The sequence below is a fragment of the Camelus dromedarius genome, chromosome X (genome assembly GCF_036321535.1).
Source record: "Camelus dromedarius isolate mCamDro1 chromosome X, mCamDro1.pat, whole genome shotgun sequence".
In the NCBI taxonomy this organism is placed as follows: Eukaryota; Metazoa; Chordata; class Mammalia; order Artiodactyla; family Camelidae; genus Camelus; species Camelus dromedarius.
The window spans coordinates 72137229-72159636 of record NC_087472.1 but is presented as its reverse complement, the minus strand read 5'-3'; the positions used below and the strand labels follow the sequence as shown (position 1 = coordinate 72159636).

The following is a 22408-nucleotide window of genomic DNA, read 5'->3' as shown; positions in this document are numbered from 1 at the left end:
CTCTGGGCCTACTCATAGTCTCTTATTTCCTTCAGTGTTTTTGTGAAGAAAAAGCTAGGCTGGACCTAACTCATAAATCTAAGTTTAAGAAGTGTTGGATTACTGATCTGAGTTCTGCTGGGCTAACTCGTAAATCTAAGTTAATAAGTGTCTGTCTGCTCGTGTTTTTTTTTTTGTTGTTGTTGTTTGTTTTTTTTTGTTTGTTTTTGTTTTTGTTTTTTTTTTTTGCTAGCCAGCTGGATTTTCAGAGGAACATATCTGGCCTTGGAATGTTGGTTTGCTGCCTCCCTGCCTCTGCTTTTGTGATAATGATGCTGCTAAAGCTGTTCCATGCCTATTGACCAAATACCCCAAGCTTGTAATTAACCCTATAAAACCTCATGCACACGTTTTGGAGGTGCTCAGAGCTTCAGAGCAAAAGCCTCTCTAAGCCCACTGGCATATAAATCTGAGTACTCCAACCCTATGAGTGGTGCTTGTTTCTTGGCTGGGCTATCATTTCCATAACATTTTTATTACCCTCTTTTTGAACTCATGATCTAGGAGAATGTTAAGATCTATGTCATTGTTCATACTTTCAGAAGACTTCTCTTGTTCTTTTCATTGAGAGTGGTTCCTCTGCATCTTCATTTCACTTATATTTCTCTGACTCTATGAATTTAGAAGTAATAGTTATCTAATATGGTTTTGATGTGCTTTTTTTTTTAAAGTGGGAGCATCATTTTGTAGACTGAGTGTCTAATAATTTTGTCATGAGGGCTGTTTTTGTATGGATAGTTGCCATGTATTTCTCTGTGTGTGTTGTTATCCCCATGTGTTTGGTTTTATGGTGACCAGAATCTGCCCTGGTTGTTAAGCCAGCCCTTCTCTTTGCTATTTGGTTGTTTCAGCCCTGTTGGGTTCCAGGTCTGCTCCCCCTGTTGGAATAGAGGCTTCCAGACCCATTTCTTAGCTATAATATGTGGTAGGCAGGATTGAAGTGCTTACACTTGAAGAGGAGTCACTGAGTATTCCTCTGAAGGAAATGTACACTGGGAAGTGCCCTCTGTGGTATTGTCTGTCACTTTTTATGCAGGCTTAAAATGTACATTTTGTTGATACTGCCTTTCTCCTACCTCATCCTTGAGAATGTTGGCAACACACTCTGGTGTCCCCCACATCTTGCACCCACAGAGCCACTGGTGTAGGTCCTCTGATGTCAGGTACTAGGACCTGCTGTAGAGTGCGTGCAGTCTCATAACTGGATCCACCATGTACCACATCATCAACCCAGACTCCAGCCCTGCTGCCTCATATGGTATGCAGGCCCACTGTTAATGCCAGTACCACCACTGCCATGTACTGGAACTCTGCTCATTTGTCTCAGAAGTGCAGGTCCACAAAGGCACCAGTGGAGCAAATCCACCACCACTGCCTGGAATTGAATCAAATCTCAGTCCCAACTGGGAGCTTGCAGGATCCCTGGATATAGATTTATGTTTCAGCTCTTCTTCTGCCCAGGAGCCACATACCAGTGATTGTTCAGCTCCAGAGCAAACCATGAAAATGGCTGTGTCTGAACCCCACTTCTCTTCTAATGAAAATGCTTGCCAACCATGGTGCTGAGCAAGGTCATGTGGGATGGCAGGGAAGCCTGCTATGGCTGGCTTGCATTACACCCCTCCCCCTCCCATTGTGCACCAGCAGTGTTGCTTTTCATGAGGGTCTTAGGCTGTTCTGTTCTGCACACTCCCAGCATAAGTCTGCATGACTCCAGTCCCCTGAGGCTGCATCTGCACAGTGAGCCCCAGTCCTCTTCTTGGGCTTATCTGCAGAAGCTAAAGCTCCAGAATCTTTGCCCAGCCCACCCTGTGTCTTGAGCATAGGGTTGCAAATACCGTCTGTTCCAGTTTCTCTCAGGTCTGTCTGCCAAGTGGCTGTTGCTTTCTCCTCAAGCCTCTGAAGCTCTCTTTCTGTCTACATTGACCACCCGATGGAGAGGGGTCTTCCAATAGTGAGGGTACTTTTCCTCCTTTGCCACTTTGTCCCTGGGGTACAGGTCTCACACCAATTTCTTTTTTCTTTTTCTCCACACCAGTTTTGTGTGGATTTCCTTGTATTTTCAATGCAAGATATATTCTGCCAAAGTTCATTAGGTATTTTGTGTGATTTTTTCCATATACAGATGTAGATTTTGCTGTATTCATAGAAGAGGGTGAGTTAAGCATCCTACTCCTCCACCTTGGCCTTATCCCCATCTTCTTTGTGATAACCATCTTAGTGGCTATAATAAATCTCATTGTGGTTTTCATTTGCAGTTTTGTATGAGCTAATTATTTTTCTTTTTAAAATGAGAAAGTAAAATATCATATAAAAATTGATGTGTCCTTTGCCCCTCATCCCCAGGTACAAGCATGTTTCCCTTTCTCTCCCTCTCTCCTGTATAGAAGATACAGCCACTATCCTCAATATGTTATTCTGCCTTTCAAGTATATTCTTAATACTTCTATGTGTTTATCAATTCAATATTGAATAATAAATGTTAGTACTTTTTCTGCCTTTTTTTCATGTATTGTCATACTGTGCATTTTCTGTAGTTTCCTTTGTCCAATTGAACATTACATTTGTGATTTTTATCCATATTTATATATGTATCTTTAGATCATTTATTTTCACTTATGATAATTATAACATGAATAACTTGAAGTTAATTTCCCCTTCCTCTTAGAAAGATTTTAATTTTTCCCATTATATACACCATGCATATGTGTCAGAGTTTTCCCTGGCTGTATGTATAATATTGGGATTGTTGACTCATAAAGTATGAAACATCTGCTATATAAGATATTGTGACATTGCTTAGTATACTATACTATCAGTTAAAATTCTGCTAGAGCTATATCAGCATTTTGATTTCTATTTTTGCTAGTATTTGATGCTGTTGCACTAATTTATTTTTTACCTTTTTAAATTGAGTTATAGTCATTTTAAAATGATGTGTCAAATTTCAGTGCAGAGCACAATTTTTCAGTTATACATGAACAAACATATATTCATTGTCACATTTTGTTTTTGCTGTGAGCTACCACAAGATCTTGTATATATTTCCCTAGCAATACAGAATTATCTTGTTTAACTTTTCTGCATATGCCTGTCAGTATCTACAAATTTGGAAATCCCATACTGTCCCTTCCCACCACCCTGTCCCTTGGCAACCACAAGTTTATTCTATGTCTATGAGTCTGTTTCTGTTTTGTATTTATGTTCTTTTTTTTTTTTTCAGATTCCACATATGAGTGATCTCATATGGTATTTTTCTTTCTCTTTCTGGCTTACTTCACTTAGAATGACATTCTGCAGGAACATCCATATTGCTGCAAATGCCGTTATGTTGTCAGTTTTTATGGCTGAATAGTGTTCCATGGCATAACTATACCACCTCTTCTTTATCCAGTCATCTGTTGATGGACGTTTAGGCTGTTTCTTTGTCTTGGCTATTGTAAATAGTGCTGTTATGAACATTGGGGTGCAGGTGTCATTTTGAAGTAGGGTTCCTTCTGGACAGATGCCCAGGAGCAGGATTCCTGGGTCATATGGTAAGTCTATTTCTAGTCTTTTGAGGAATCTCCATACTGTTTTATACAGTGGCTGCACTAAACTGCATTCCCACCAGCAGCGTTGGAGTGTTCCCTTTTCTCTACACCATATCCAGCATTTATCATTTGTGGACATTTGAATGATTGCCATTCTGGCTGGTGTGAAGTGATACCTCATTGAAGTTTTGATTTGCATTTCTCAGATAATTAGTGATACTGAGCATTTTTTCATGTGCCTATTGATCATTTGTATGTCTTCCTTGGAGAATTGCTTGTTTAGGTATTCTGCCCATTTTGGATTGGGTTTTTTTTTTCTTTTTAAGTCATATGAGCTGCTTATATATTCTGGAGATCAAGCCTTTGTTGGTTTCATCATTTGTAAAAATTATCTCCCATTGAGTAGGTTGTCTTTTTGTTTTACTTATGGTTTCCTTTGCTGTGCAGAAGTTTGTAAGTTTAATTAGGTCCCATTTGTTTATTCTTGCTTTTATTTCTATTGCTTAGGTAGACTGCCCTAGAACATTTTAAAGATGCATGTCAGATAATGTTTTGCCTATATTTTCTTCTAGAGGTTTATTGTGTCTTGTCTTATATTAATGTCTTTGATCCATTTTGAGTTGATTTTTGGATATGGTGTAAGGGAGTGTTCTAGCTCTTTTGATTTACATGCTGCTGTCCAGTTTTCCCAACAACATTTGCTGAAGAGACTGTCTTTATTCTATTGTATGTTCCTGCCTCCTTTGATGAAGATTAGTTGACCAAAATTTGTGGGTTCATTCCTGGGCTCTTTATTCTGTTCCATTGGTCTATATGTCTGTTTTTGTACCAATACCATGCTGTCTTGATGACTGTAGCTCTATAGTATTGTCTGAAATCTGGGAGAGTTATTACTCCAGCCTCTTTCTCTCTCTTCAGTAATGCTTTGGCAATTCTAGGTCTTTGAAGGTTCCATATAAATTTTATTATGATTTGTTCTAGTTCTGTGAAATATGTCCTGGGTAGTTTGATAGGGATTGCATTAAATCTGTTGATCGCCTTGGGCAGTGTGACCATTTTAACAATATTGATTCTTCCAATCCAGGAGCATGGACACAAAAAGATTATACATCATGAGCAAGTGGGGTTCATCACAGGGACACAAGGGTGGTTCTACATAAGCAAATCAATCAATGTAACACATCAACAAGAGAAAGGACAAAAACCACATGATTATCTCAATAGATGCAGAGAAAGCATTTGATAATATTCAACACCTATTTATGATAAGAAATCTCACCAAAATGGGTATAGAGGGAACTTATCTCAACATAATAAAAGTTATATGTGACAAACCTACAGCCAGCATAGTACTCAATGGTGACAAACTGAAAAGCTCCCCACTAAAATCTGGGACAAGACAAGACTGCCCACTATCACCACTCCTATTTAACATAGTCTTGTTAGACTAATTTTTTGTTATCAGTGCAATTGATGAGAAATGATATGTCATTGCTGTTTTAATTTGAAATTTCCTGGATTACTTTTGATGTGTAGAAGCTTCTCTTATTTTTCTGGCCTTGTAAGATTCTTTGTTAAATTTTGTTATTTTTTTCTGTTTTTTAAACAGCTTTTTTTCTCTTTCTATTGTTGATCTATAAGGTTTCTTCATATATTTTGCAGACTTACCCTTTCATTTTTATGGTGCTAATAACTTCTAGTGTTTTGCTTATCTTTTACCTTTGTTTATAACTCCTTTGTTGAATAAAGCTATATAATATCTTGAATGAATAAATCTTATATTTTGCAATTTCTGCTTTTATGTCCTGTTTACAGAAATATTCCCAAAACTTTTATTATGAAAATTTTACATGTATTTTCTTTGAAATTTAAATGTTTTATTTTCCACAGGGAAATATTTATATACATTCTGTTTTGTTTATAATAGGATGTAGAGAAATAAATATGTGTGTGTGTATATATATACACACACACACACATATATATATATATACACCCATATGAAAGTAAGTTTTCTAGTACCTTTCCTTACTGATATAAATGGCCCTTTTATTTCATAACAAGGTTTCCATGATTATGTGATATCTGTATCTATATCTATATCTACATCTCTCTCTCTATATATATATATCTATATATAGATATATAGATATATATATCTTTTTCTATCCTCTCTCTAGTGTTTCTGCATGACCTTGATATTGTACCTTTTTACTTCTCTAAAACTATTCTTCTCTAAGATAGGTTATAAAAGTACTTCACAAGGTTGTTTGGTGGTGGAAATTATAATAATAGCTTCTATTTATCAGATACTTTACATTCATTATCTCATTTATTCCATATAAGTCAGATTCAGAAAAGTTAAGTGACTTTCCTAAAATTAGTAGGATTGGAAAGCTACAGAGACAGGATTTGAACTCAGGTCTGTTTCCAAAGCCTCTGTACTTTCCAATAAGTTATTCAACCTCTCAGTACTAAGCAAATCTCCCACAATAGCTGGGCTGACTCATTGTAGTTACTCAGTAAATTGTTGTTATTGCTATTTAATAAGACTTTAACTTCCTTTTCTTGTGTCCCTTATAGGAATGCCTAATTCTTCTGGCCTTGTGAGTCGTCGTAATGCCATTTCCAAAACAGATGCCACTGTAGTAGCTTTACTGAAGGAAGCTGGTGCTATTCCCCTTGGCATTACCAACTGTAGTGAGCTGTGTATGTGGTATGAATCCAGTAACAAGATCTATGGCCGATCCAACAACCCATATGACTTACAGCGTATTGTAGGTGGAAGTTCTGGTGAGTTTGACATTTCAGTTAGTGAGTCACGTGGGGAGGTGGGTACAGATACTATTGCATGATCATCTGGGAAAGCCATAACCTGGCTTTTATAGTAAAGGCAATTCCAAAATGTGTCATAAATTGGTGAAGAGCATTGTGGAAAATGAGTATTCAACCTTTTGGTTCCTTTGCATGTGTCTCTGTGTGAAGAGAAATAGAAAGAGAGAAAGAGTGTGAGATTGGGAGAAAGGGAGGGGAAGAAGGAGAGAGAGAAAGAGAGAATGTGAGTTAGTGAAGCTCTAATGGGGTGCATGACAGATCCTTTCCATTTTGAAGGTTAAAAAGAGGAGACATACCCAGCAAAGGATATTGGGAATTAGGAAAAAGTGATATAGGAGGAAAACATAAGAGAGTATATTTGAGACTAGAATTTACAAAGTCTTTATCAAACTTGAAGATATGTATATGTGGGTTAGTGAAATATATTTAGGCTTGTGGTTTCTAGACCCAGATTATTTTGACAGTTCTTCACTACATACCCTTGGTCACATAATTAAGGTACTCAGTGGGTCAGTTTCCTCAACTTATACTATGGTCCTAATAAAGAAACCTGCCTTGTAAGTTTATTGTGATTATTGGAAATGTAAGTTTTACTTTAGGTTTCTGGGCTGGTATGTTAGGAGCTTGGAAGTTCTCATTTCCATTTCCACACAAAGAAATAAGCTGGACAAACTGAAAATCAACAGCTCTTCTCAGAACCATCAGAAAACTGATGTTGCAGGGAAACTACTGTCTCAAAAATTGAAGAGAGACAGGAAGATACAGAGAACAGACACTTGTTGTAGCAGAATGCCAGAAAGTGAAAATCCGAGAAGAATAATTACAATGGAATGAAAATCTAGACTGCAGTTGACCAATTGCTGGAGGTTCAGCGTGGACAAGTTTGAGAGTTAAAATTTCCAGGGGGACCCTACACTTTTATGAATTTTATATCCAAGAATACTATCAGTTTATCATAGTGAAGACTGGAGAAAAATGACCTTGTACAAAGGGAGAGAGAAATTACCTATCTTGATATATGGCCAGAAATTGTTTCTCTAACAAGGAGTGCACTCAAATAAACTATTTAACCAGAGGATAATTGACTGGGGTTCCATCAGAGTCTAGAGGAAGACTGGAGAAAGAGACCTAGCCTGGAGGAAGAGAAATACCCAACTCCAGCCCTCTCTAGTTTTCCTGTCCCAACTAAGTTGGGAAAACAAAACAAAAGTGAGAAGTGTGTGTTAAGGTTACAATATAGAGATGCAGGTTAATTAGCAACTAAGATCTAATCATACGACTATAGAATGATTTCCCTCCCCTACCACACATTAACACCACATTAGTAGAGCTCTTGCATAGTAGGGAAGTACAACTAAAAGAACTATGCATAGATGTTATTTACAGTGGCTCCAGGGAAACCCAAAGGCAGTATGGAGACAAAAACAAGGATGCAGAATGATGACTTAGCTTCTGACACCAACAGATAGAGCAAACAGTTAATACAGTTTAACCTCTAGCCAGATAAATATGAAACCTCACATTATAAGCCTATTTATCTCAGTTCTCATTACCAGTACATTTCCGGTTTTCAACAAAAAAGGCATACTAAATGATACAGTTTGGAGAGAGAGAGAGAAAGCAAGCAAGCATCAAAAGAAGACTTAGATATGGTAGGAATGTTGAAATTATCAGACCATGAATTTAAAACAATTATGATTAATCTGATAAGAGCACTAATGGAAAAAATGGACAACATGCAAGCACAGATGTGTAATATAAATGGAGAGGTGGAAACTCTAAGAAATAATAAAAAATAAATGCACATCATAATGGAAACCAAGAGCACCTTTGATGGACCAGTCAATACATTGGATATGTTGAGGAAATAATTAGTCACATTGAAGAAACATGAATAGAAACTTCAAAAATTGAAATTCAAAGAGAAAAAAGAATGAAAAAGGCTGAACAAAATATCTGATAACTGTGGGATTATAAAAGGTGTAACATACATGTAATGGGAATACTAAGAGAAGAAATATTTGAAGGAATTATGATAAATTTCCAAAATTATTTATAGATACCAAACTATCTATCATGCCTTTTACCATGAAGGTAAAAAAAAAACAAAAACCCACAAATATCAAAAAACTACACCTGGGTATCATACTCAATTTGCAGAAAATTGAAAAGAAAAAAATTGTGAAAAAAGTAAGAGGAAAAAATACACTTTACCATGGAGATGGAAGTAAAATTATGAAATGAAGTGAATTTGTTCCTCCAAATTTATATGTTGAAATTCTAGCCCCAAATGTGATAGTATTAGGAGAGCATGAAGAGGTTATTTTATCATGATGGTGGAGCCTTCATGAGTGGGAATTATGCCCTTATAAAAGGGACTTCAGTGAGTTCTCTTATCCTCTTTCCACCTTGTCAGAAAACAATGAGCATACAGATGTTTAAAACCCAGAAGAGGGCTCTCACCAGAATTAACCATGTTGTCACCCTAATCTTGGACTTTTAACCTCCAGAATGGTGGGAAATATATTCATAATTTATAAGCCATTTATTCTATGGTACATAGTTATATCAGACTAAACTGACTAAGACAAATTACATCAGAATATTTTTTTTATCAGAAACCATGCAGACAAGAAGACAGTTCAGTGAAGTATTTAAACTGATACAACAACAACAAAAAATGTACATCTCTAAATCCAGCAGAATTACCCTTAAAAATGAAGATGAAATAGAGTTTTGCTAGCAAACAGACTTGAGTGATATTGTCTACCAGTAAATTTCTACTGCAAGAAATATTAAATAAAATTAGTTCTTCAGAGAGAAGGAAATTGTTATAGGTCAGAAGCTCACATCTACATAAAAAAGAATCATTAGAGAAGGATTAAATGAAGCTAATGTCGTTTATTTTTCATTTGTTTTAAAAATTGAAGTATAATAGATATTTTTTACCTTCTTAACTGACCTAATAGATAACAGTTTATTTGATAATAATAACAATGTTTGGGTGATTATAACTTATGGGTAAATTAGATAAATGAGAGAAATGTTATAAAGATGAGAGGGCAGAGAATAGCTCAGTGGTAGAGTGCATGGTTAGCATGTATGAGGTCCCAGTTCAATCCCTAGTACCTTTATTAAATAAATGAATAAATGAATAGATAAATAAATAGATAAGCCTAATTACCCCCAATAAATAAATAAATAGAAAATTCCCCTTTAGAAAAATAAAGAAAAGAAAGAAGCAAAACAAAAAATAATGAAAATTTTAAAAGGGGTGGGCATAATGAATTGGGAATACTCTGTTATAAACTAATTTCATTACTAGGCAAGTGCCTTAGAGTTATTTAAAGGAAGTCTTGGATTAGTTGTGAATGCATATTGTAAACTGAAGAGCAAGGTCTAAAAGAAGTAAAACAAACAATAAAGCTCCACGTAATTTACCTGTAATAGAGGAGAAAAAATTAGAAACATTAAAAATGATCAATAAAAACCAGAGTAGACAGAAAAAGAAACAAAGTACTAAGGCAATGAAAACAATAGGAAAAAATATGGTAAATATTAATCTAACTATATGAATAATCACTTTACGTATCTGTATAATCAATTAAAAGATAGAGACTATCAAAATGAATTTTAAAAGACCCAATTATATTTTGTCTCTAAGAAACCTACTTTAAATATAAAAACAGAAACATTATAAATAGGACAGTGAGAAAGATATACCATAATACAATTAATCTAAAGAAGGCTGGAATAATTATATCAATTTCTGACTATGAAGACTTCAGAGAAAGAAAAAATTATTAGGGATAAAAAGTTCATGTCATAATGATACAGGGGTCACTTCTTCAAGAAGGCATAAAACTGTCTAATATATATGTGTGAAAAAACAAAATATAAATATGTGAGGATAAATGATAGAACTGCAAGGAAAAATAGTTTCATCCACTATTATAGCTGTTCACTGCAACACCTGTCTGTCAGTAATAGATAAATACAGAATGCAGAAAATTAGTAAGCACATTTTTGATCTGAGTATCACCATCAGTCAACTGGATCTATAGCTAAGAACTGCAGAATGTATATTTTTCTCAAACTCATATGGAACACTCACCAAATAGACCAAGTTCTGGGCCATAAAACATTCCTTGACAGATTTATAAGAATAGAAATCATATAACTATGCTTTCAGACCATAATGAAAGTAAACTTGACATCAATTACAGAAAGATAGCTGGAATAACCCCAAATTTTTGGAGATTAGACAGTGCACTTCTAAATAACACTTGGATGAAGAAAAACTAAATGAAAATGAAAATACAATTTATCAAAATTTGTGGGAGAGTGATGTCAGCAAGATGGCAGAGTAGTTAGTCCTAAACCTTTACTTCTCAGTAGAAATATTAAAATACAGCTAGAGACTGGCTAAAATAACTTTCTAGGAGCTCTGGAAAACATTAAAGGTCTATAGCCACTGAATGATTGCACAGTCAAAAAAACACATATTCAAAATAATAGGAAGTGTTACAACTTTTCTTATCCTTGCCCTGCTCCCTCTATGGCAGAGTGTGGTGTAGAGGAAGCAACCACTTAATTCCCCATGCCATTTCTCTAAACATAGGGAGCAGAACAGAACTTACATGCAATGTTCTAAACCATATGAAGACTACTGAAGAACTGGTCACTGTTTTCCCAGCTCTGAGCTCAGATGGGATACGTCAGCATAGCTTGGATCTCAGAATGGGAAAAGCCACAGTGATGGGTTGGTACTGGTCATGAAAGCTGCTGGGGGACTACAGATGTGTAGAAAACTAGGACAAGGGATTACAGGTATAAAAATACAATAGAACATCTGAGAATCCAAAAAGAAGCTGTGGTGAGACTATTTGGAAAGTCATGAGTTTTAAAAAGTACTTTTACACATAGAGGAAGTGAAAAACACATTTAAGATTTATTCTCCAAAAATACCTGAAAAGACTTTATGCCTTCTCCCCAGGCTGATCTAAAGGCTCAGGACATGTCTTATTAAATAGTAAAGATTTTTCCTCACATAGATCCAGTCTATAAAAACTGGAAGAAATGGCTGCTTTTTCAAATGCTTAAATTTCAACAAAAATATCACGAAGGATACAAAGAAACAGGAAAACATGGCTCATTCAAAGGAAGAAAATTAAGTGGTATAAGTTGTCAGTGAAGAAATGCAGGCATTGGACTTACTAGACAAAGGCCTTAAAACAACTATCAAATATGCTGTAATTGCTTAAGTAAAACATGGACATAGAACTAAAGGAAATCAGGGAAATAATTTGTGAACAAAAAGAGAATATAAAAAAGATATAAATTGTAATAAGGCAACAAAAGTAATTCTAGAGTTGAAAAAACTGGTAACTTACTTGAAAAATTTACAAGACAGTTTCAATAGTGTACTCGAAAAGATAAATGAAAGGATCAGTGAATTTGAAGACTGATCATTTGAAATTATCATGTCTAAGTAGCAAAAAAGAGAAAAAAACAGAATGAAGGAACATGAACAGAGACTAAGGAACTTACAGAACATAAACAAGCAAACAAAAACAATAGATGCTTTATGGGTTTCTTTAAAGGGAGAGGAAGGAAAGGGGAAAAGTATTTGAAGAAATACGGCCCTTAACTTTGCACATTTGAGGAAAGACATAGATTTACAAAATCAAAAATGAATTGCGAGTAGAGTAAGTACATGTAGACCCACACTGAGGCACATACTAAAACTGTTGAAAGACAAAGACAAAGAGAAAATCTTAAAGTGGCAAGAGAAATTGAGTGGTCTTGTAGACGGGATCCTTAATGAAATTGTCATTAGATTTCTCAGCAGAAACCTTGGAAGCAAGAAGGCAGTGAGATTATATATTAAGGATACTGAAAGAAAATAACTGTCAACAGACAGTTTTATATTCAGGACAACTGTCCTTTAGAGATAAGAAATAAATTAAGATATTCCAAGATAAACAAAAGCTAAAGGAGATTACTGCCACTAGATATGTCCTACAAAGGATGCTAATGAGCACCCTTAAATTGTAATGAATGGACACTAGAAATAAACTCAAAGCTATATGAATATAAAGATCTCTAGTAATACATGAGCAATAAATACATGAGCAAATATAACAACCAATATTAGTGTAATTTTGTTTTGTACATAAATTTTTATTTTATACAGGATTTAAAAGGCAAATGCATAAAGTTATTATAAATATGTTATTGGGTATTCAATATATATGGATGCAGTTTGCTGCATCAGTTACATAAGGTGGAAGAGCAGGAGATCCAAAGGAGCATAGTTCTTTCATACAATTGGACTTAAGTCAGCATACATTTAAAATAGAGAGTTATAAATTTAGGTTGATGACTTGTATCATTTATAAGATGGCCAGTTAATGAAATCACAAGAGGAGACAGAGGAGAAGCTCAGGAAAACAAAGTTTATTATGCTAAAAGGTCCTAGACATGAAAGGCACAGCAAATTGTGCAGGGTCACATGGAAAAGACACCACGAACATCAGGAGGCAGAAGAGAGTAACAAAGATTATTTAGCCTTTATTGGGAATTCTGCAGGAAAGGCAAGGCAGGATAAACAGTTTAGAATTGGCTAGTTTGAAAAATTTCAATGGGCTCTGAGCTTTAAGAGTAAACCCTGGGAGTGGTCTTAAACCTGAAACTGAGATAATTAAGGCAGAGGAATACCTCCTAAGGTGCTTTCAGACAGAGGAGGTATGGCTCTGAATTGATTTGTTTACATATCAAAGGCATGCTCATGAGTAGGCCATTTGCCATCTGTAAGAATTGGATAACCCAAGGAGGGGAAGTTTCTCCCCAATTAGAATGTATTTTTAAGGTGGCCAAGATGGCAGAGTAGAAGGAGCTGGAGCTCATCTAATCTCATGAACATACCAAAATCACAAATAATTATATAACAACCATCAATGAAAAGACTGTAACCTACTAGAGAAGATCTTCCATAACAGAAGAAATAAAAAAGAAACTACAGCAAGATGGGTAGGAAGGGCAGACTCGACATAGAATCAAATCCCATACCTTCCCAGGTGGGTGAACCACAAACTGGAGAATAATTACATTGCAGAGTTTCTCCCACAGGAGTTAGAGTTCTGAGCCCCACATCAGGCTTCCCAGCCCAGGGAAATGGGACCAGGGCAAGATGCTTCCAGAGTATTTAGTTTTGAAGGCCAATGATACTTAATTGTAGGCGCTCCAAAGGACTAGGGGAAATAGAGCCTTCACTCTTAAAGGATGCACACAAAATTCAAATGCTCACCAGAACGAAGAGCAAGAGCAGTAATTTTATAGGAGCCTGGACCAGACCTGCCTACTGGTCCTGAGGGTCTCTGGGGAACATGGGGGTGGGGTTGTGGCTCACCTTGGTGACATAGACATAGTGTCAGACATATCAGGGAGTATTTATCTGCATGAACTCCTCTTCCTGGAGGCTGACATCTTGCTTGGGTCTTTAACATCAAGTCCTGTCCTTACCGAATATCCTATAGGATCAAGTGGTGGGTTGCCTCAGGCCAAATAACTAACAAGGTGGGAACAGATCTCCATCTGTTAACAGACAGACTGCCTAAGATATCCTGAGCCCACAGATGCCTCTAGACACAAATCTAGACATGGCCCTGCCCACAAAAAGGCTCATACCCAGCTCCACCCATCAGTGGGCAGGCACTAGCCCCTTTGCCAGGAAGCCTGCACAAGCCTCTATACCAGCCTCACCCACCAGGGGGCAGACAACAGAAGCAAGTAAACTATGATCCTGCAGTCTATGGAATGAGTATACAAACACAGGCCAGACTCTACCCTAGGACCTGTTGGCCCTTGGCCCTTGGGTAATGAGAAAGAAGTGCACCACAGGGATTTATAAGATGTCTCTTACAGACAGCCGCTTCTCCCAGGTCGAGAAAAGTAACTAACCTACCACAAGCAAACATTCAAACAGAAATTTGGACAGAGTGAGGGGACAGGGAAATATGTTCCAGACAAAGGGACAAGATAAAATTCCAGTAGAAGAAATAGGTGATGAGGTGTTAGCCAAACTACCAAGAAGGAGCTCAGAGTAATGTTTGTAGAGATGCTCAAAAAACTCAGGTAGAGACTGGATACACAGAGCAAAAAGGTAGAAGTTTTTAACAAAGAGTTAGAAAATTAAACAACCAAACAGAGTTGCAGAATAATAAATGAAATGAAAAATACACTGGAAGTAATCAATAGTAGGTTAAATGGGCAGAAGAATGGATCAGTAAGTAATCTGTAATGAAAATGATGATCCAAAACCTATGGGACATCGCAAAAGCAGTTCTAAGAAGAAGGATAATAGTGATACAAGTTTACTTCAAGAAACAAGAAAAGAAAATCTCATATAAACAACCTAAAGTTACACCTAAAGCAATTAAAGAAAGAAGAACAAACAAAAAACAAAGCACAAGGAAGCAATTAGAGAAAGAAGACAAATAAAGCACACAGTTAGCAAAAGAAAAGAAATGATTAGATCAGAGCAGAAATAAATGAAATAGAGACTAAGAAAACCATAGAAAATTATTGAATCTAAAATCTGGTTCTTTGAAAAGATAAACAAAATGGATAAACCTTTACCTAGACTCATCAAGAAAAAAGAGAGATCCCCCAAAGGAATAAAGTCAGAAATGAAAAAGAAGTTACAACAAACACCACAGAAATACAAATGATCATAAGAGGCTACTATGAGCAAATATATGCCAATAAAATGGGAAACATAGAAGTAATGGAAAAATTCTTAGAAAGGTCCAATCTCCCATGTCTGAACCAGGCAGAAATAGAAAAATATGAATAGACCAATTACCAGTACTGAAAATAAATCATCAACTTAAAAACTCCCAATAAACAAAAGTCTAGGATCAGATGGCTTCAGAAGCAAATTCTACCAAAATATTTAGAGAAGAGTTAACATCTATTCTTCTGAAACTTTTCCCAAAAATTTCAAAAGAAGAAATAATTCCAAACTCATGCTATGAGGCCATAATCACTCTGATAACAAAACTAGACAAAGATATAACACACAAAAAAGAAAATTACAGGCCAATGCCACTGATGAACATATGAATAACTCCTCAACATAATAATGGCTAACTGCCTCCAACAAAACATCAGAAGGATCACACACCATGATCCAGTCTGACTTATCCCAAGGATGCAAGGAGTTTTCAACATCCACAAATCTATCACTATGATAATCCACATTAATAAATTGAAAAATAAAAACTATATTATCATTTCAATAGATTCAGGAAAAGCTTTTGATAAAATTCAACATTTATCTATGGATGTCAACATAGTAAAGGCCATATATGACAAACCCACAGCTAACATCATACACAGTGGTGAAAAGCTAAAAGCATTTCCTCTAAGATAAGGAACACGAAAAGTATTCTTAATCTCACCACTTTTGTTCAATGTAGTTTTGGAAGTCCTAGCCACAGCAGTAAGACAAGAAAAAAGAAATAAAAAGAGTCCAAATTGGAAAAGAAGTAAAACTCTCACTACCTGGAGATGACATGATACTCCACATAGAAAATACTAAAGAGGCTACAAGAAAACTACTAGATCTCTTTATTGAATTGATAAAGTTGCAAGATATAAAGTTAATATACAGAAATCTGTTGCATTTCTATACACTAACAATGAATATGAGGAAAATAATTAAGGGTTTATCCCATTTACCATCACATCAAAAAGACTAGATACCTAGGAATAAACCTACCTAAGAGGTAAAAATCCTGTAGTTGGAAAGGTACTGAAAGAAATTGAAGATGATACAAACAGATGGAAAGATATACTATGTTCTTGGATGAGAAGAATCAATATTGTTAAAATGGCCATACTACCCAAAGCAATCTACAGATTCAATGCAATCCAATAAAATTATTAATGACATTTTTCACAGAAGTAGGAAAAAAAATTTGTATGGAAACACAAAAGACCCCAAATAGGTAAAACAATCTTGGCAAAGGAGAATGGAGCTGGGGGGAATCATACTTCCTGACCTAGACTATACTACAAAGCTACAATAGTCAAAGCATATGATATTGGCACAAAAACAGGCACAGAGATCAATGGAATGGGATAGAAATCCCAGAAATAAACCAACACACTTAAGGTCAATTATGGACAAAGAAGACAAAAATATACAATGGAGAGGACAGTCTCTTCATTAAGTGGTGCTGGGAAGACTAGACAGCTACCTATAAAAGAATGAAATTCAAACATTCTCTAACAGCATATAAAAAAAATCAAAATGGATTAAAGACCTAAATGTATGACATGATATTATAAAACTCCTAGAGGAAAACACAGGTAGAACACTCTTTGACATAAATTGCAGCAATATTTTTTGGATCTATTTCCTAGTGTAATGGAAATAAAAGCCAATATAAGCAAATGAGACCTAATTAAACTTAAAAGCTTTTGCACAGCAAAAGTAACTATAAACAAAATGAAAAGACAATGTATGGAATGGGAGAAAATATATGCAAATGAGGTAATAGTGCAGCCTCTATGGAGAACAGTACGGAGTTTCCATAGAAAAGTAAACATAGAATTGCCATATGCTCCAGCAATCCCACTCTTGGGTATATATTCAGAGAAAATTGTAATTTGAAAAGACACATGTACCCCAGTGTTCATAGAAGTACTATTTACAATAGCCAAGGCATGGAAGCAATTTAAATGCCTATTGACAGATGAATGTATAAAGATGTGGTATGTGTGTACAATGGAATATCACTCAGTCATCAAAAAGAATGAAATGATGCTATTTGCAGCAACATATATGGACCTAGATATTAACATGCTAAGAGAAGTAAGTCAGACAAAGACAAATGTCATATATCACTTATATGTAAACTCTAAAAATGTAATACAAATGAACTTATTTATAGACCAGAAATAGACTCAGAGACATAAAAAGCAAACTATGGTTACCAAAGGGGAACATGCTGTCTACAAGTCTTTTTATTCCTTCAAGTTTTATTGAGACATGATTGACATACAGCACAGTATATATTTAAGTTGTATAGCATAATGAGTTGATATACATACGTCATGAAACGATTATCAGAATAAATTTAGGGAACATCCATCATCTCATATAGATATAAAATTAAGGAAACAGAAAGAAATTTTTTGTGATAAGAACTCCTAGGATTTATTCTCTAAACATCTTTTATATAAAATATCCAGCTGTGTTAATTATATTTATCCTGTTTTACATTGTGTCATTATTTATTTATCTTTTAACTGGAAATTTACATATTTTGATTGCCTTCATCCAATTTCTCCTACCCCTAGTCCCAAAATCCCTCCTTAGTAACCATAAATCTGATCTTTTTCTATGAGTTTTTTTGTTTAGTTTTGAAGAATAACACTATGTTAGTTTCTGTTACACAAAATAGTGATTTTATATTTCTATACGTTTCAAAATGATCACTACCATAAGTCTATTTATGACCTGTCACCATACAAAGATATTGCATAGTTATTTCCTATATTCCCTAGACTGTACATTTTATACCCATGCATCATTTATTTTGCAACTAGGAGATTGTACCTCTCAATCCCCTAAATCTCTTTCTCTCCTTCCCCTAACCCCCACTCCTCTAGCACTATATGTTTGTTCTCTGTATCTATACTTCTGTTGTAACAAATAGCCTACTATTTTCCTTCTTTGTGATAATCTTTGTCTGGTTTTGGTATCAGGGTAATGGTGGCCTAATAGCATGAATTTTAAGTATTCCTTCCCCTGAAATTTTTTTGAATAATTTGAGAAAGAGTTATGCTGACTCTTCTCTAAATGTTTGGTAGAATTCAATTATGAATCTGTATGGTTCTTGAATTTTGTTTGTTGGAAGTATTTTTATTACTGATTCAATTTCATTACTAGTAATTCTATTCATATATATTTGTTTAGTTCTTCTTGGTTCAGTCTTGGGAGATTGTACATTTCTAGGAATTTTTCCTTTTTTTAGATTGTTTATGGTAATCTTTTATGATCATTTGTGTTTTGCTTGTGTTGGTTGTAACTTCTTTTTCACTTCTAATTTTATTGATTTGGGCCCTCCCTGTTTTTTCTTCATGAGTCTGGCTAAAGGATTACCAGTTTTGTTCATCTTTTTGAATAAACAATTCTTAATTTCATTCATCTTATTTTATTTTATTTTTTAGTCTCTATTTCATTTATTTCTGCTTTAATCTTGATTATACCTTTCCTTCTACTAACTTTAGGTTTTGTTTCTTCTTTTCCTAGTTTCTTTAAGTGTAAAGTTCAACTTTTTATTTGAGGTATTTCTTGTTTCTTGAGGTAGGCTTGCATTACTATAAACTTCCCTCTGATAACTGTTTTTGCTGTGTTTCATATATTTTGGATAACTGTGTTTTCTTTTTTTTTGTTTTTCTCCAGGTATTTTTTTTTATTTCTTCTTTGACTTCTTCAGTGATCCATTTGTTGTTTAGTAGGCATATTATTTAGCTCCTGCATGTTTGTGTTTTTTGCAGTTTTTTTTTTTTCTTGTAGTTGATTTCTAATCTCTTACCATTATGGTCAGAAAAGATGCCCGATACAATTTAGGTTTTCTTAAGTTTATTGAGACTTGTTTTGTGGACCAATATGTGATCTATCCTGGATAATGTTCCCTGTGTACTTGAAAAGACTGTGTATTCTGCTGCTTTTGGATGGAATGTATATGTTTCTTTCTTTCTCATCTGATCCAATGTGACATTTAAGGCCAGTATTTTCTTATTGATGTTCTGTGACGAAGATCTGACCCTTGCCATAAGTGGGGTGTTAAATTGTTCTATTATTATTGTGTTATTGTCAATTTCTCCTCTTATGTCTGTTGTTATTGCTTTTGTATTTAGATGCTCCTATGTTGAGGGCATACATACTCACAATTACTATATCTTCTTTGCTTGACCCCTTAATCATTATGTAATGTCTTTCCTTATCTCTTGTTATGGTCTTTGTTTAATGTCTAACTTATCTGATATGAGTATTTGTACCCCAGATCTTCTATGTTTCCATTTACATGGAATATCTTTTTCCACCTCTTCATTTTCAGTATATGTTACTGACAAGTATATACTCTTTGCCGTTTTCTTAATTGTTTTTGTAGGTCATTTTAGTTCCTTTCTTCTTCTTTTAAAAACTTTGCTTTTTTTAGTTTTATGCTAGGATTCCTTTATCTTTTTGCATATGTATCTATTATTGATTTTTGAATTTCGGTTGTCATTGTGTTTATATGTTACAATCTGTTTACATGTATATGTATATGATTGTTTTAAGTGACTGATCTCTTAAATTCAAATGCATTTTAGCAATCCTGTATTTTTGCTGCCCCATTTGCCACATTTAACTTTTCTGACATTATAGTTCAAAATTTTTTGTTTTGTATATCACTAAACTTCTTTTTTTAAATTGATTTATAGTCATTTTACAATGTTGTGTCAAATGCCAGTGTAGAGGACAATTTTTCAGTTATACATGAACATATATATATATATTCATTGTCAGTTTTTTTCTCTGTGAGCTACCATAAGATCTTGTATATATTTCCCTGTGCTATACAGTATAATCTTGTTTATCTATTCTACAATTTTTAAATCCCAGTGTATCTCTTCCCAAACCCCCTTGGCAACCCCAAGTTTATATTCTATGTCTGTAAGCCTATTTCTGTTTTGTATTTATGCTTTGTTTGTTTGTTTGTTTGTTTTAGATTCCACATATGAACAATCTTATATGGTATTTTTCTTTCTCTTTCTGGATTACTTCACTTAGAATGACATTCTCCATGAGCATCCGTGTTGGTGCAAATGGCATTATGTTGTCAGTTTTTATGGCTGAGTAGTATTCCATTGTATAAATGTACAACTTCTATTTATCCACTCATCCATTGATGGACATTTAGGCTGTTTCCATTTCTTGGCTATTGTAAATAGTGCTGCTATGAACACTGGGGTGCATGTGTCATCCTGAAGTTGGGTTCCTTCTGGATATAAGCCCAGGAGTGGGATTCCTGGATCATATGATAAGTTCCTTTTGAGGAATCTCCACACTGTTTTCCACATTGGCTGTACCAAACTGCATTCCCACCAGCAGTGTAAGAGGGTTCCTCTTTCTCCACAGTCTCTCCAGCACTTGTCGTTTGTGGATTTTTGAATGATGGCCGTTCTGACTGGTGTGAGATGATACCTTGTTGTTGTTTTGATTTGCATTTCTCTGATAATTAGTGATATGCAGCATTTCTTTTTCATGTGCATATTGATCATTTGTATGTCTTCCTTGGAGATTTGCTTGTTTAGGTATTTTGCCCATTTTTGGATTGGGTTGCTTGGTTGTTTCTTATTAAGTCGTATAAGCTGCTTATATATTCTGGAGATCAAGCTTTTGTCAGTTTCATTTGCAAAAATTTTTCCCATTCCATAGGTCATCTTTTTGTTTTACTTATGGTTTCATTTGCTGTGCAGAAGCTTGTAAGCTTCATTAGGTCCCATTTGTTTATTCTTGCTTTTATTTCTATTCCTTGAGTAGAGTGTTCTAGGTGAACATTTTTGAGATGTATGTGAGATAATGTTCTGCCTATATTTTCTTCAAGGAGGTTTACTGTATCTTGTCTTATGTTTAAGTTTTTGATCCATTTTGAGTTGATTTTGTGTATGGTGTAAGGGAGTGTTCTAGCTTCATTACTTTACATGCTGCTATCCAGTTTTCCCAATACCATTTGCTGAAGAGAGTGTCTTTATTCTATTGTATGTCCTTGCCTCCTTTGACAAAGATTAGTTGACCAAAACTTTGTGGGTTCATTTATGGGCACTCTATTCTGTTCCATTGGTCTATATGTCTTTTTTTTGTACCAATACCATGCTGTCTTACTGCAAATATAGATGATTTTGCTACTTTTACTTTATCCTATCTACTAGCTTTATACATGTTCGATCTACTACCTTAAATTTATATTTGCCTTTACTAGTATGATTTTTTTCTTTCATAATTTTCATATTTCTAGTCATGACCTCTCTTTTCCACTTAATGAAATCTAACATTTCTTGCAAAGTTGATTTCATGGTGTTTAACACTTTTACATTTTGCTTCTCTGTAAAACTTTTGATTTCACCATCAAATCTGACCAAAAGCCTTGCTGTGTAGAGTATTACTGGTTTTTCCTTTTCATCACTTAAATATATTGTGCCCCTTCCTTTTGGTCTGCAGAATTTCTGCTGAAAAATCAGCTGACCATCTTATGGAAGCTCCCTTACACTTAAATAGTCACTTTTATCTTGCTGCTTTAAAATTTTTCTCTTTATCTCTGTTACTATTTTTATTAGTGTTTCTTGGTGGGGTGATAGTCTCTACATTGATCCTGTTTGGATCTTTTTTTTCCTTCCTGGACCTGGATGTCTGTTTCCTTTCCCAGATTAGGGAAATTTTCAGCTATTATGTCTTCAAATGAGTTCTCTTCAACTTTCCCACTCTTTTCCCCTTCTGGGACACCTATAATACAAACATTAGTAAACTTAGTATTGCCTGAGAAGAAGAAGCTCACTTCCATGTAAAGATCCAAAAGTTTAAAAATGAAATTATGGTAAAAGTTATTCCATGAAAATAGTAATAGTTTATTTATCTGAAAGGAATATTTTGCATTTCCTGTAGGTGGTGAGGGCTGTACCCTGGCAGCTGCCTGCTCTGTGATTGGTGTGGGCTCTGACATTGGTGGCAGCATTCGTATGCCTGCATTTTTCAATGGCATATTTGGACACAAACCTTCCCCAGGTAGGTTCTACTTTCATTAATTTAGAGTAATGCAGAAATTTCATACACAGCTGCATAATATTACTTACAATAATAAACTTGGTTATTATATATTTCTCTCTATATATATTTTAAAAGAGAATAGATACTGTTTATAACACAAACTGTGTGCTAATTA

The 22408-nt window shown here is 34.9% G+C and overlaps 1 protein-coding gene across 2 annotated transcripts in view; it reads left to right on the top strand.

The window, feature by feature from the left end:
- FAAH2 (fatty acid amide hydrolase 2) overlaps nucleotides 1-22408 on the top strand; it is a 200087-nt gene that overhangs the window by 72183 nt on the left and 105496 nt on the right. Inside the window, exons 4-5 of one of the 2 annotated variants that reach the window (XM_031445025.2) lie at nucleotides 6156-6365; nucleotides 22132-22251. In XM_031445025.2, the coding sequence (XP_031300885.1) occupies nucleotides 6156-6365; nucleotides 22132-22251 (330 nt within the window). The remainder of the gene's footprint in view (nucleotides 1-6155; nucleotides 6366-22131; nucleotides 22252-22408) is intronic. The other variant, XM_031445026.2, reaches the window with a different exon arrangement.